The 16,729-nt window shown below is 42.4% G+C and overlaps 1 protein-coding gene across 2 annotated transcripts in view; it reads left to right on the top strand.

The window, feature by feature from the left end:
- epha4b (eph receptor A4b) overlaps positions 1-14,229 on the top strand; it is a 78,824-nt gene extending 64,595 nt beyond the window's left edge. Inside the window, exons 14-19 of one of the 2 annotated variants that reach the window (XM_070845683.1) lie at positions 5,624-5,685; positions 8,713-8,922; positions 10,865-11,014; positions 11,188-11,381; positions 12,516-12,656; positions 12,882-14,229. In XM_070845683.1, coding sequence (XP_070701784.1) covers positions 5,624-5,685; positions 8,713-8,922; positions 10,865-11,014; positions 11,188-11,381; positions 12,516-12,656; positions 12,882-12,981 — 857 coding nt within the window. In that variant the 3' untranslated portion in view covers positions 12,982-14,229. The remainder of the gene's footprint in view (positions 1-5,623; positions 5,686-8,712; positions 8,923-10,864; positions 11,015-11,187; positions 11,382-12,515; positions 12,657-12,881) is intronic. The other variant, XM_070845684.1, reaches the window with a different exon arrangement.
- The last annotated feature ends 2,500 nt before the right edge of the window (positions 14,230-16,729 follow it).

Here is a 16,729-nt window from a genome sequence, read left to right as displayed (position 1 = left end):
GCATGCAGACAAATAAACCTCAGTTCCCCCCCAATCTCACTCCCCCCTCTCTCCCTCTGTCATGCACACACACAAAGATCTTCAGTCCATCACACACCGGCGCCCAGTGGCACTTAGGCCAACAATAAAAGAGCAAATGCATATGCATAGGCTTTTATCATGAATATTAATAATTCATAAAGTTAATTGGATGTGTTTTTTAGCCTCATGAATATTCAGCAGCATGCATATTAAGAATGAGACCCCACTGCATTTCTTATTCATTTCCTCTCTCTCATTGTCTAAACAACGCTAGATTTTAGCTGTGACCTTAGGTTAGCAGGACTGAGGCCATTTGTTGAAGTTCTACAGCAACAAGCTAAATCAAATGTGTTTTTTTTTTTTGTTGACAGGCAGACATGTAATTATGGCATTTCTTTGTCAGTGGCACACATGCTATTCTGATTTAAAATGCCAGAATAAATTCAAGAATTACTGCCAGATTCTTAAAATTTTGTGACAGAGGATAATAGGAGCATTGACAGTGGGAAGTAGCAGAATGTTGGCTTGACAAACAACTTACTTAAACATAATAAGGCGCTCTTTGATTTGCTGTGCGCTATCAACATAAATATATGTTGGAGCATTTTGTTTTTGTGGTTTGTGCATGTAATGAGCATCTACTTTTACAGGCTGTCTCTTTGTGTCTCTCTTCTCACCTGCCTTCACGGCACATTGAGAAGCTGATAGAGCCCCTCAGAAACAAATCTCACTAGCGAAGCAGTAATTTCACAGGTCACAGCCCAGGGTGCGTATGTGCGAGTGAAGGGGTGAGAGTTGAGATGGGTCAATAATTCCTTCAGGCCTTTTTCTCAAGCACCAGCTGGTCCCTTCACACCACCCTCAGTCTAATCAGGCAGACTGACCCTGACTGCTCTGGGCTCAGGTGTGTTGGATGGGTTTGTGTAGGTGTATGTAGTAGTAGAATCTGCCGTTACAGGAGCACCAGTGGTTGGCGTAGTACCACGAGTAATTGCTGTCACAGTTCTGCTGCGGTAGAGGTAGTAGAGGTAGCCAGCCGTGGTAATGACACTGTAGTAATAGTAAAACTTTTAGTGTGAGGACTAAATAAGGCTTATTTACCTTCTTGTTGATACGTAGATGAGAACAGCGCTCATATCTGTCAAAACTGGCAGACAAACAAACAAAAAGACTAACTTGGCTCAGTCCAAAGGTTGAAAGTATCTCCAGAAAAACTCCAGGAAGTCATTGTTTACAGCCCCTTCCAAAACCTAAAAATGGTGTTTTAACACTTCAGTTAAACTTCAGAAGTACTGAAGTACTTCAGAAGTAGTTTCTTTCCTGAGGGGAGCCATTTCTCCCGTTTCTAGTCTTTATGCTAAGCTAAGCTAAGAAAAGCTGCAAGTTCTCTCGTCTGAGAAGCTGGAACTGGAGAAAAAAGACTTGACCTGGACTAATCATTTCAGCTCTGTGGTGTAACAGTACAGGCAGAAAAAGTGCAAATGTAGACTTTGTTGTAGCAGTTTTAATCGACGATATATTCTCACAAATAACACCGTCAGCATAGTAGTACAACTACTGTTATTGGCCATTGATAAAACCTAGTATTAGTAGCAGTAGTGGGGTGTAGTGATGGTGGCAGCTGTGGTATTACTTTAATTTTGCAGTTGTATTTTAGTATGTGCATAAGTGCCTATTTTGGCTGTCTGCATTTTCCTTTTTCATTTGTGTGTGTGTGTGTGTTTTCTCTCCTCTTAAAACCCCATAAGCCTTCAGCCGCTGCCGTGTGCCACTCCAATAACCTACTCTGCTGTCTGTCACCTGATTGTTGCTATTGTCATGCTAATTAGAGTACCACATGCAGTGAAAGAGGAAAAAAATAGATTTTTCTTTTCTCTATCTGCCTCTCGACACATCAGAAAAGCGCAGCAATCTGCCCCCTCCGCTCCCCACCTCAATCTACTTATCTTCCCTTCATCTCCCCAGTCCCTCATTTTATCCTTCCGTCCTTTATGTGTTTTACAATCGCAGCAACAATCGGCTCATTTGGAAAACCCTCAATTACCGAGCTCCATCTCATCTGCCCACATCTCTCTCTCACACACACACACACACACACACACACACACACACACACACACACACACACACACACACACACACACACACACACACACACACACACACACACACACACACAAAAAGCTGCTCTCCAAAGGTGGTGTTAAAACCGGCAAAAACAGACATTTTTCACCGTCTCCTGTTTGAAGAAACTAGTGATTAGTTTTAAACTGTGTGTGTCTTTGTGTGCAGAACAATAAGTGTTTCAATGTTTCCTGTCACGGTGTTTGAAATTATTCACGTTTTGAATATGTATGCAGATCTGCAGATTGGACTGCAGCGACAAATGACGAAGAGGAGAAACAAGAAGGGAATGTTGAGAAAAGCTGACGATGGGTACGGGACGGAGGAGGGAAGAAAGGGGGGATGGATGGATGAGATAGGATGCAAGAGCGAGGAAATGAGAGGAGATGGGACTTGAGAACAAATGAGGGCAACAGGGGAAGATTTGCGAAGAGATTTTAGGAAAAGAGGGGCGGAGAGATGGGAGGAGAGATGGCAAGGAGACAAACGTGAGGAAATGAGAGGAGATGAGAAACGAAGAGAGGGGAGGAGGGGTGAAGAGAGGAGTGGAGATAAGGTTATTGAGTTGCTGTCTCTCTGTTTTTCTGCACCCCCGCATCCTCACATGGAGCTTCCCCAAGCAGAGATCTGTCCTGTGTTAAAAGCATTGTATCACTTAGTTCAGACCCTTTACATTAATCAATACAGCAGTTATTTCATTTTCTCGTTTGTACCTTGAGCCGTCTCATTCAATAACGCGGTAATGCGGCCCACTGGCGCACACACAGATAGCCACTCATAATGTAATTGTCCAGATGTATACAGACTCTTATCACTTTCATGTACACTCCCACCAACAGACAAAAACAGCCCCTCATAATGTAATTTACCAGATATACTGTATGTATGTTGTCTCTATCAATTTCATACACACACACACACACACACACACACACACGTGAGGCCTAAATGATTCCAGCTTTCTCCTGCGGAGAGCAGAGACGACACTTTCCACTTCCACATAATGAAGAGCTGCAAAAAAGAGCAAACTCCTCTCTGATCCATTCCATAACACACTCCACCTGGCAGAACATCAATACCCAATCTGCACACGTATACACCCATACACTGAGAGGTGTTTTTAGCTCTGCAAATGGCTGTGTTATTTCTGAGTGTGATGAAAGGCAATGCATTCAAATGAATATGAATGTGATTAGTTAATTATGCGCTTTCAGGAGGACATTGAGGAGCTCCACGACAAGTTGGAGAGGCTCTGTTCTGCCACTGTGTTTGTGTGAGAGTTTGAAAATTGGCTGGGATGTGATGAAGTCAGTCATGAATCACTGGATGTGTGCGTGTGTTTGTGTTGACACTTGAAAAAAAGAGCTAAAGTACGATGTGTGCACGTGTGGTCAGCTTTATTGGTAACCTGTGTTGTCTTGCAGCATTGCAGGAATTATTCTGTAAGGCAGGCGTCCAGATGATGACCAGTGATAGCAGTGTGCGTGTGTGTGTGTGTGTGTGTGTGTGTGTGTGTGTGTGTGTGCACGCCAGGCTCACATGGTCCTCTAAGCCAAGACAACAGGATGAATGAGTTTCATTGGGTTTCTCTCTTGACCGCTTCTAACACTGTGAGCCTGAAGGTAGTATTCTCATTCCCTAGAAACATACATGGGCTTACAGTATGCATAAACAAACTCACACACACTCACACATATAATTGGTTTTCAGATGTATGTTTTTGTAGCTCTTTTCCATTTCATGGCTGTCTACTTTGTAGACTTGAAGTCTGGATGTGCATATGCCTGTTCTGTATGGATACACAGTGTGTAACATACATGTATTCCAGTGTTCAGACCTCCTTTCGGTCAGAATCACTCCCATCAACTGTTTTATCTGCCGCTGTGAAAAACACACACACACACCAAAGCACACATATGTTCTCCGACTCTGATCAGGGCTCAAATCAGGCGGTCATCAGTGCCGTCCCTGCCCACTTACCAAGCACTGAAACCAGCTCTCCCTCTCTCTCTCTCACACACACACACACACACACACACACAGACACAGAGCGACACACCACACACAAGACAGGCCCCGTGTGGAGATAAATGTGACCAGCAGTCCTCACCCCCAGCAGAAGAAAATCCAATTCTCTTTCACTTTTATCCCTGAGACTAATGTTACTGTCAAAGAAGACACCACCACCAGAGACCAGGCGACTCTGTTTGTGTGTGTGTGTGTGTCCATGTTTGTGTGTATGTGTGTGTTTGCTGCAGTGAGATAGTGAATTCATTTAAGGTGATGTATTGCTGTCTTTACCTACAATCTCACTGTAGGCCTTGGTGGTGTTGTTCCTGCCTTTCCATGACGAGCTTTTGACCCCTCCTTTTATTCTTTCCTTTCCTCTCCTCATCTCCATCCCTCCGCACTTCCCCTTCCCTCCTTCAATCCATCTCTCTTTCCCCTCTTTTGTCTTTTAACCCTTTGCTTCTTTTGTCCAATTTATGTTTTCCTTTACACTTTACCATCTTTAACATCTTGTTTTCTATTTCTTTCCCTGTTTGGCTTTTTCTGTCAGTTCATTTTCAATTTCAAATTTTAATTCAAATGAGCTTTTGATTAAAAAAGATGTCAAAGCATATGAAGAATATAAAGATTTCATTTCTACTTTTTTCCTATTTTCACTTCTTACAGGAAGCATCTATAGGAAAACTCTGTGTCTCCACTCCTTCAGTTTCTCTCCCCCTCTGTCTGTCTTTATCTCTCCCCCAGGTTTTTTCCCAGCATCTCTGAGGTCTGATTGGGGAAATGTGACCTATTCATCACAACTGACATAGTCTGTGTGTTTACAAGCCATGCACACACATATACACGCACACACACACAAGATTTGTACTGCACACTGGGTGTTTGTTTCTGATTGGCAAAGCTTGGCTATAGGGGGTGGTACCTAGGGAGAACCCTGTAAAACAGGGACAACTGCTGTTTTGGGTTGTGCAAGTGAGTGAGAGTGTGTTTGTGTGTGATTGCAGGTACTTTGTTAATCATTTGTAAGCCCCACCAGATGCCATGCAAGGGACCATAGAGCGTGGGGTCTGTCAGTCAACCACCCCTTCATCGCACAAACACACACTCATGCAGGTGCATAGCGATCCAACCACAACCCCCTTCCCCTTGAGGCTGATTAGTATTCATGGGATCCCAGGAGGCCCCCTTACACACACACACACACACACACACACACACACACATATTCTTGTGGATTGGTCCATTCTAATTATCTCCTGGCGTTTATGGAGAGGGCTGATTAGAAGCTGTCAGTGTGACTGATGACGACATGCCATGTTATCCCCTAGAGAGAGGCAGAGAGACAGAGAGGAAGGCTGGTCACAGCTGCGGACTCCACCACCTCTCTGTCCTCATCTCTTTATAGTTGTTGAATTTCTTTCTTGTAATTCTGCTCCACTAACAGCTGGCTTGTTATGTGTGTCTGTAGGTAAGCCAGTGATGATCATAACGGAGTTCATGGAAAACGGATCTCTGGACACTTTCCTCAAGGTGAGTCACAGCTCAGCTGGAAGGAACACAGCGCTCGAATTTTGTCCAAGGTCTGACAAGGACCACAACTCTTTATAAAGGCCATGTGGGAAATGATGTCCCAGCTGTGGAGTGTTCAAAATTGTAGAGTTTACCTCCCCAAATTGCTGTACTTGAGGACACATTCTTTTATAAATATATAAAGGTGCCAGACTGAAATTGTCTTTCATCTCTCAAAGCTGGAGAATTCAACGCATAAAAGTTTGACCAAGGACTTAAGTTTAGTCGATCAATGACTAGGTTAACAAAGTTAACAAATATCCTTGAAAATCAGTTAATTTTAACTTCTAACCACATTTCATACGTAGACAACACAGTAAGAGTATAAAAGATACAGTTGAACTGTTGAAAATCACTGTTATTTATGTTACGCTAGCAACAAGACATGGGACCATTTTCAATATAAAAAGGCAACACATCTTCACTATATTCATAGTGGACGTAGGAGAATAATTGTCAGCTACAGTTAAACATTGTCCATCTTTTATGGGGTCAAATGCTGAGTTTAAGAGGTTGAACAAATGGTGAAAAGAGTGAAAATCACTATTGACATTCCATCAATACACAGTACATACGTGTAGGCAGTGATAGTAGTCATGATATATTTAGCACACGTACACAGACAGGACTTTTAAAGTATGGACAGTAAAGTGGATGAGAACAGAAAAGTTCAGATGGACGCATGGCCTGCCCTCACTTTGATCACATGATGCTTGATACTGGGTTTATGAAATGCACTTAGTGTCCATATCCCAGGGCAGAAAACAGCAGCAGACTGCTGACAAATCAGCAGTAAAACAATGAAAGCCTATTGCTTAGAGTGCAACATTTGCTCTGTCAGGGGGTACAAAAATCATTTCAAATGTAATGTAATACCACTAAAGTCATATGGTTAAGAGTTTAGATGACAGCTGAGAAAGACATTGAGAGTCAGAGAATGAGAGATTTAAAAGAAATCAGCTGACAGATAAGTACAGCAAGAGAAACGGAGCTAAAATATGTGCCAAAACTTAACAAAATGAAGTCCTGAAAAGTAGATTTTACTCAAGGTTATCACTGAACTTCTTATCAGTGAACATTCAGAAATCAAAGGAAGGCTGTGGAGGTATTGCTTTGTTATTGAAGTCAACATTAAGACAGCAGCTAGAGGAGCCTGTCACTCAAAACATCACCACATGAATTGATCTTTTCAAAGAATGAGTCCTTCAAACCATCCTCTGAAACATATCACAAACCTGCACACATATTACATTTATCTAGAAGTAAATCTAGATTTATTGTCTAAAAATTAACAAAGGATTTTGAAGCATTTCTTAAAATGTCAATTATATACACAATAGCATGTTTTAAATTAATGGCAGATACAGGAAACACATAAAAGCATATAATGTTGTACATTTTGAAATTTTAAACGTGTGATTCGTGATTCCTGTTCTTACAAACTATGTGCCTGAAGTAGCAAATGTGCGCTATTGATTTAGCTGAGGAGCCCTGAATTGGGTTATACACCCAGATGAATAGCTTGTTGCAGTCCTGGTGTGCCTCACATTTAAAATCCCTCTGATTCATATTCAGACTTGTTTGTCAGACAGTAAAATCTCCGCAGTGCTCCAAAGCCATTAAGCCTGTGATGATAGGCCCATCGCTAAATAGACACCAATCCCATCAGCAACACTGACGCAAAATGAAATGAAATCTGACAGATAAAAAAAGGCGAAGACATAATGTCCTGAAACACACACACACACAATCACACACAATCACACAATTACACACATGTTGTGTGTTACAGTATGTATTGTAATGAGGGTCATAAAGGGTGTCTGCAGTGGCTTAATATAATTATGAAATCAATTTTATGGGTTTTACAGCTCATCCGTGCTCCTGGCATCCATATGTGTCTTTAATTAAGCTGACCATTTATTAAGCAGCCATCCCTTAGAAATAACAAACCTCCTTCTCCTCCTTCTACTTACAGCCTTTCTATCCTTTACTATGTGTCCCTTTTAGTTAATACACCAGAATTTGCCAAAAAGTCCCATTTTCCATCTTCACCTTTTGCATCTGTCTCTTTCATCTCCTTGTCTAACCTCTCTGCCCTGCATTTGTCTCTTCTCTCTTTCCCTGCCCTGCCCACCCTCCCTCCTCCTTCCTGGCAATGCAATGTGGTGGGCAGATTGATAGAGGAAGTCTGTAGGTTTGTTAGACAGTCCAATCAATCAGCATCTCACAAAACCACCGGCTAATTAACTTACTCCACAGCTGCCGAGGGAGAGAGAGAGTGGGAGAGAGTGAGAGAGAACGACGAGGGGAGGGGGGGGGGCACAGATGCAGAAAGATGAAGGAAGATAGATAGATAGATGGACACGGAGAAAGTAATACAGAGTTCTCTCTCTCTGGGACAGAGACTGAGGAGAGACAGAGATGGATTGAGAGAACAAAGAGATAGAGGGAAGGAGAGATGATATAAGGGAGAGAGCGTGACTGATAACATGGATGGCTTTTTAACGGGGACCGTTGGCCCGGGGCAGAAATAATTGGCAGAGGAAGGTGAGCTGGACCGTCATTGATCAACAGGCTCTACTCTCTGCCAAAGACAGCTCAAATCTGAAATCCAGTGAGCTCTGCTTGAGCATGCGGTCTGTGTTACAGAGGAAAGTTTTGTCTTCTGTCAGATTCAATCCTCTGCAAGAGGGATTATTTCGTGATCCTGCATTGATTCCTGGGAGGGCAAATCCATCTTTTGGTTGCCCCCCACCAGAGAGAGGTCAAAGCGCAGGGTTAGCATGCGTTTGAGAGGGATTCAGAGTCTTGCTCAGGGACACTTCAGAAGAGTGGATTGCTGCCATTACAGATGCTTGAATCCTGGCTTGAACCTTCACTTCCTGCTGAGGTTGTTGGAGGACCCCGCCCTACTCACTGTGCCACCCTGCTGCAGCTTATTGTGAGCGTTTACACTCTGTGTTGTCTCCTTGTCTCTCCCTCTAGAAACACGACGGCCAGTTCACAGTGATCCAGCTGGTCGGCATGCTGCGTGGCATCGCCTCAGGTATGAAGTACCTGTCAGACATGAGCTACGTTCACAGAGACCTGGCAGCTCGAAACATCCTGGTCAACAGCAACCTGGTGTGCAAGGTGTCTGACTTTGGCCTGAGTCGAGTTCTGGAGGACGATCCAGAGGCTGCCTACACTACAAGGGTAGGACACATTTTCACAGACTGCAGCTATTTTAAATAAATTCTATCTTTAATTACAGTTCATCCACCTATTGACCCATACATTGTTTAATTCAATCAAAATCCAAACCTGACATGTACGAAATAATTTTCAAGAAAGAGACTGAGGACAGTCAGAACTGATCCAAAACATGTTCGACCCAAACAGACCCACATATTGAGAGAACACCAACACATACCCAGACATAACCCAGACATAACATGCTGCTATTAATTGTGAAATGAGCCTCTGGAAGCATTCCGTTGCTGCCCCTGTGATTCAAAACTCAAAAATTGGCCGAAAGGTGCGACATGGAGTGGTTGAGAGTGTTTATGCAAATTCCCTCTGACATGGGGGAGCGAAAACCCTGAGTGAACCAATCACGCTTATTTTGATTCCCTCAGGAAATAGAGCAATGTTGAAGCACTTCAAACAAATGTGGGAAAAACTTGATCATTACGGCTTCCTAACTTAATATGATTTAACTTTAACAAGCCACTGGGACTTGAAAATGATGCATGAGAACACATCGCTCAGCAAAGACTACTTCAGTGTTTTCTAGAATAGCAATGGGAGAAAATAATTGCCCACATGCGTCAACAGGGCGTCAGGTAGACATGCAGACACACAGACCAGACACTCATTGCAATAGAGGGGGACCCTAACCCGATAACTCAGGTCCCAAACATTTTAATTTTGTACGAGATCATGATGCACCACTGAAGACATAAACGTACATTATTCACAAAATTAAATGTGCACACAGGAAGACTGCATAAACACAAACTCCTCCCCTTGATGTTTTTTGTTCCTATATAAAGTCAAATCAAAGAGGCCTTCGGTAACATCACCATCCCCTCACAGAGCACAGAGAGAATGAAGAAACTCAAACGTCAGTGAGTTAAACCACTGCAGAGTAACTCATCTAAAATGCCCACAAGGAGATGGCATTATTCATATTCATAGGAAGTGTTGGGGATGTTATTTTTAATATGGCATTAGCATTGCCCTGGGAGGAGTGTATCAGCCGCTGACTGCTCTATTGCAATCACACACACACTCCCACTGATGTCAGGAGACCTAGATGGAGAGCTGCAGGCATGGAGAGGGAGGGAGAAAGGGAGAAAGGGAGAGGCCGAGGCGGAGATGCTGAAGAGACACAGAGAGGAGTGGATATCAAATAAGACTGAGATCGAGGAAGGCTGAGCGAGAGAGAGAGAAAATAAGGGAAGGCAGGGGAAGGATCCAGTGAGAGCAGTTTAGAGAAAAAACCATGGATGGGGTAGGGGTGGACAGGGGGCGGTGGAAACAAAAGTATAGTGCCGAGCGACTTGGCAGCTTTGTCTTTTATTTGACTTTGACCAAGCAGAGATGGGGAATGCTAGGTGGTGCGGAGACAGCTGCCGCATGTTAAAAAGCTGAGCGGAGCCCTATAGAGGTGCGGTGTGTGTGTGTGTGTGTGTGTGTGTGTTACACGGAGTGAGAGAGGGCGGAGGTACCTTACTGCCTATTGCGTCTATACAGTGGGCTTTATGGAATCCTTTTGATCTGAGCATCAACAACAAAGACAGGAGCAGCATGAAAGAAGAAAATAGAAATGGCAAAACAAAGTCAAGTGCAAGAATAAACAGTGGAGGGAAGTAACCTCACTGTATGTTGTGAGCGTATTAGAGACTTGGTTTGTCAAATCTGCGTACAGTCTCACCTGCTTTGTTCTTAAAGGCAGCGCTGCACCGAACCTCTCTGCAGGCACCATCTAATTCGTTTTGTCAGCCCCACTCTTGATTTATTACAGTGCTGAGCCGCAGACATATTTAAATTCCTTTAAATATTTACACCATTAAAGACATGGTAAAACATTAAGTTCAGGGTGACATATTGAGTGCGCCAAGAATGTGTTGACTGTGTTGTGAACCATCTCCAGGGAGGGAAGATCCCCATCAGATGGACGGCTCCAGAGGCCATAGCCTACAGGAAGTTCACCTCAGCCAGTGATGTGTGGAGTTACGGTATCGTCATGTGGGAGGTGATTTCATATGGAGAGAGACCCTACTGGGAGATGTCCAACCAGGACGTGAGTCACAAACACACACATCATGTCTCATTTAGTGATTACGGCTTGAGATGTATTTTTTCCCTCAATCTTCAGCTCAGTACTTAACTATGTAACTGCATTAAGCTGGACATTTTGATTTCCCTCTCTTGTATTGATCACAGATTGTGGTATTTTAACCTCTCTCCCTGTAGGTGATCAAAGCAATAGATGAGGGCTACCGTCTTCCCGCTCCGATGGACTGTCCTGTGGTGTTGCACCAGCTCATGTTGGACTGCTGGGAGAAGGGACGCAGCGACAGGCCAAAGTTTGGACAGATTGTCACAATCCTGGACAAGCTCATCAGAAACCCGGCCAGCCTCAGGGAGCTGGCCAACAGCTCAGTATGGTCAGTGGGAGAACGCTGTAGATTAAAGTTGTGAATTCAACACTTTTACTGACGCACCCATGTCATTTAGATACATGGATGCGATTACAGAACGGCACATGCATTTAGGACATAATCACTGTCTTAGATCTACATTGTGAATCTGCTTTATCGGTTTTGAAAATTGTGCAAAGCAGGAAATGTCATTTTTTTCATTTAAACCGCATTCTTATCTTTTCTCAGCAATGTATTATTTGTCAGTGAAAAGGTAGGAATATAAGGTTATGGGATTGCCGTGTTCACAGTCTCACATTCAGTTTAGACGTTGAGATGTGTGTAAGTACTATTGCACAAATCCATAGAATATCATTATTTCGACATTTACATTTTACACTCCAGGCATTAAGCATATGTTTAAAACCAGGCCAGCATACAGAATGTGCAGCAGAATATGTTTCAGTCCCTTTCAAAGCAGACAGAGGACAAAATAAAACCCCCAAATCCCAGCACAAGTGAAAAGACAACAGAGGCTGAAAAACACCACTAACGAGAGCCTACACTGTACTGCAGAAAACATGACCAAAGGATCAGTCTTACATACGTTGAATATAGCATATGCAGTACAACACTGTATGACGGTACATATTGTATGGAAGTGCAGGTGTAATTAGGCATGCAAATGCTAGGGATTTACTAAGCTGGAGCTTGCAAATGAATAGATACAAAGATCTTATAAGAATTCATAACAACAGGAAGCAAGCAAACAAGTCAAATGGTTCCACAAGTAAAGCTGTGTGTGCTTGTACTGTGGGGTGGAACGGGGGGGGGGCAATCATTAATCATACTTACCCACTAATAGCAAGGTTCAAAGTTTAGGGTTTATATTTTCTTTTCACAGTGGATTTGAGTCTGTCATGGTGTGGTTATTGCAAAATGGAAGCTATTCTGTCCAAAGACAGATCCAGCACCATGAATAAGCATTAAGCGGCTCTTCAAGTGTGCTGCTGACAGCATTTATTATCATGAATGCCCTAAGAAGAGTTAGATTCAATACCTGTTCCAAGGACAAATAATTGACCTCAGCAAGAGTCAGAAACTGTTAATAGCCACTCAACAGGGCATTTTATTGAATTGTGAGTGTGCTTTGTATTCCAGCAGGGAGGATCCGTCCACCCCAGAGTTCAGTGTGAGCACAGTGGATGAGTGGTTGGAGGCCATCAAGATGGGCCAGTATAAGGAGAACTTTTCCAGTGCTGGATATGTCAGCTTGGACTCAGTCCTCTACATCAGTGTCAGGTACAGACAGCTGGCGACTTATCCCAGTTAAATAAAACACTCAAAAGGTCAACATTGTCAGTTAAAGATATATTACATTCCACTAGAGAGTCGACTGAATGTAAGAAGGGGATTTACACAAGTATCATGGACATGAAACCTCAGCAGCTGCTTAGCATTTCAGGGACAATGTAGATTCCTTCTCTAAAATTGCCATTTTATCTTATTTTTCTGCTTTCCTTATAGTGAATTGGCTAAGATGGGTGTGACTCTGGCCGGCCACCAGAAGAAGATTTTGTCTGGCGCGCAGAACCTGCAGACCCAGGGGACGCACGTCCAAGTATAACAGTTTCCACATAAACACACAGTGAGACAGAGCCAAAATGGATGCTCCTGTGAAGAGTTTCCCCTCTGAAATGGAGTTGTAATGGATACTCGGTGCTCGGGCCTCCATTGATTTTGAGACACACTGAGATGGAGACAACATGGACGCTTGACTCCTTCACCTTCTCGCAGTTTCACCATTCTTCCCATCCTCGATGGGCACTTCCGGCTTTAGCACCCAGAGTCCCTCCAACACAACCACCATTATGGAGCAACAGAGAGACACATGTCCAACAACAAGGCCACATCTAGAGCATCGCAGACCATTTCACATCATATCAGCTCAACAAAAGAGGAAAAAAAAAGATTTTTAACAAAAGAAATGACAAAAAAAACAAATTAGAATATAATTATCATCACTGTCTGTGAGGTGTACAGTGGGTTTTTACTGTAATTTTGTTTCTGTTTTGAGTTTTCACCTTGAAGAGTTTAAAAGGGGTCAGATGATATGTATATGTGTAGATATATGTTTATATGGGCTGTGTGTCCCACAACCGTAGAGATGGACCTAACGTTTGTATTGGTGGTGAGGTTTATATCGCTCGACCTTAATAGGCATTATTACCTAGTACGTATATGGCCTCTTTCATTGCTTTCTGTACACAGAAAGCCAGTGAATGAGCCGAGATTACGAATGACATGAATGTGTGGGATGAGGGGAACAGAAAAACTGGACCTTTAGAGATAGAGGGGGATGTAGATTTATGTAGGATGGAAATATGGTTAATTTAAATAGTGTATTTGACCAGGACAAGGGCCTCCCTAGCGACTGCAATTAGACACACTTCCATAGCAACTAGGCCCATTGCACGTTTGCTAGTCTTCTTGCATTCATGACTTAACTGAGTGCAAACAAACAGCAGAAACTGCTTAAGGTGCAGTCAGCACAGACACATTTTTACTCTTCCAGTCCTGACTGTCTATTCCAAACAACATTGTCTGTTCAGCTGTGACAGTATGATGACGTTAGGAATATTTCAGTCCGTTAATTTACCTTCCCACGTGTCAGATGTGGTTAAGAAAGTTATAGTGTTGTGTGTAGAGCAAAAGCAATGCCAAGGTCATGATAGAGTCGACACTGTTAAGAACATGTAACTTCTTTTTTCAGTGTTGTGCCATGTACAGTAGCCTTGAAATGTTCATCTGGGTAACATATCACCATTCTTACTATGCGCTTTCCTTTAATCAGTGCTCATGGCTGGATGGTGACACGAGGCCAGTCACAATAATTACAGTGTTTTGTCCAAATAGTGTTCTTGATGAAATGAAGCATTGGAAAGGAGCCTTTTTTGGGCAAGAATAAATATATACAGTGTTGATTTTCAGCTGTGCCACCAAGAGAGGGTATATTTCACTTAAAAAAAAAGATAATTTGTGTGTCCTTTACTGTCTCACTTTCTTGTTATCAGTCATGCCAACCTATTTCGAACTAGTATCCATGAGGTGAAAACAACGTTTTCAGCAAAAAGAAGATATTGTACTACTATTGTACTGGCTTTTCCTGATCAGAAGTAAACTGCTGATTGTCACATTAATTAGAAGGATAGATATGATGGGACCCTCTTTTTGTGCACTGCATTGATGGCACTGACCCTGCTTTAGTGTATTCCCAAACCAAGTTCTAACATATGTGGTACTCTATATGACCAACAGTGGCATAAAGTACAGTATATATGATTGTATCATAGTGTAAAATATGTACAGTGTTGATTTCCAATGTTAGAATGTTTGTAATGATAACGATGATGATGATGATGACGATGATGATGACTATGATGTACTTTTATTGTGAAAAAGAGATTTCTGAAGTACTCGTTCAGGGGCGGGTCATAAAAGTGAAGGGAGGTGATTCGTTGGTCTGAACAAAGGAATGTAGCATGGTGCAAAGCTTCAGCTTTGATTGACAGGTGACAATGACTGCAGTCTACCATAGTGTTAGAATGAGTAGAATGGACTTTCCTTATTGAGACACGTGCTTAATTTGCATATCTCCCCTAAACAGTAATTACATGCACTTTTTAAGCTTATGTCCGCCTTCAACACAACTTGTAAAAATGCTTGTTTGGGTGAGGAAGGGGCAGAAGGAGGGAGGTTGCAATAGAGCAGTAATTGTCCAATCTTAGCTTAGCATCTGTAATTAGGCACGCCAGAACTGTCAAGCTTTGCATTTCTCCATGTTAAAGTTGAATCACATGTTGTAACAGCAATACTCGGCATTTTCAGAGTTTGGAAGGTGGTGACGTTTTTCCAAAATACAAAACAGTGGGTTTGTCTGTTATAATGTTAGCTGCTATTATTAGCATGTCAGGCAAACTAGCTAACCGCTTACAGTCGTAACTGAGCATTCCTTCTAAGGCCAAGGTGCACGCCATTAGTTAACTAGCTCACATTTATTTGTGGAGTTACAGGCTTACAAAAATGTGCCCATTCACAACTAGCTAATCCGCTCTGTTGTATTTCCCTCGTCAGTTTGAGCTGTTTTGGATGCTATAAGAGTTTAGGCGACCTTTAGCTGGTCTGTCTCGCACTTACACCAACCCCAGCCAACAAATTAACGTTATGTTTGCCAAACACTATAACAAGTTAGTTAAGCTGTAACAGTTCCATCATACCTACACTAGGACTAATACTATACTGAAATACAAGAACAACTTACTTCTTCATTTCCACGTCTTCTACATGGACCATCAGCTGGTGAGGATGCTGACTTTTTGCCTTTTAGCGCCATATGATGTAGCCATCACATTAAGATGCTTTTTTCATTTTAAAACAAATGAGCTGGAAACACTGTTATTATCCAACTCCTGGAGCTAATGTTAGCTTAACTAGCTTAGCTACCTGGCTACAGCTAAAATTGATGTTTAGTGGTTAGAAATGATGAAGTCTGATTGTGTCTACCTCTGTCTGAAATCAAGGACCATGGTTTAAAAACGGTAAAGCTCCCAATATTATCATAAACTACATGTGCCATTCTCATAGAGTGTATTTGAGAAGTGGACATAGCTACCATGACATCACCCATTGCCACTGGTTTGTGTACTACCTTCATGAAGCCTTGAGTTTGGCATTTGGGTCATAGCAAATCTTATTTTTTTGGCGTCAGAAGTGATGCTTGTTTTTTGTTTTTTTTCCCATGTGCATTCTGCAAAGACCCATCTCTGACTTGTTTTGTTGTTGTTGACCCGCCTCTGATTGGTTAGTCATAAAATAGCCCTAAACCATCCTTTGCTTTATCGTCTATTTTACTCTACACAGGGGCCATAATTTACGAAAATGAACATTATGCTGTATCAAAGAAGACATGAAACTACTGATTGAGACAATTAACCTGTTGGGAAAATGTCCACTAAGGATAGTAAATCAAGTGAGAAGTAGGGTGATTTCCTCAGACCTCAGACCTCTGTACAATCAGACAACTTTTTGGAGCCAGTGGAGTTGCCCCATGCTGGCTTTTAAAAAGAAACCAGGTTTAAGTCACTTCACTTTTTAGACTCGGAATCTTCGACCACCTCTTTTAAACAGTCTATGGCCATTCTAGAATGCAAAGCTTGACAGGCGTAGCAACAGTAACTAAGAGGGGCGGGGCTTAATGAACTGTCACTTGGGCCATGGTGGGCAGCAGAGTGAACATTTTGACAATGCTTGGTAGAACAATAAGGCTTTTTAATTGTGTTTCTTTCTGCACCATTGTTTGGTAAAAATAATGGCCT

The sequence above is a fragment of the Pempheris klunzingeri genome, chromosome 15 (assembly GCF_042242105.1).
Source record: "Pempheris klunzingeri isolate RE-2024b chromosome 15, fPemKlu1.hap1, whole genome shotgun sequence".
NCBI lineage: Eukaryota > Metazoa > Chordata > Actinopteri > Acropomatiformes > Pempheridae > Pempheris > Pempheris klunzingeri.
The sequence above is the reverse complement of the archived record's forward strand: the minus strand, read 5'-3'. Positions and strand labels throughout refer to the sequence as shown.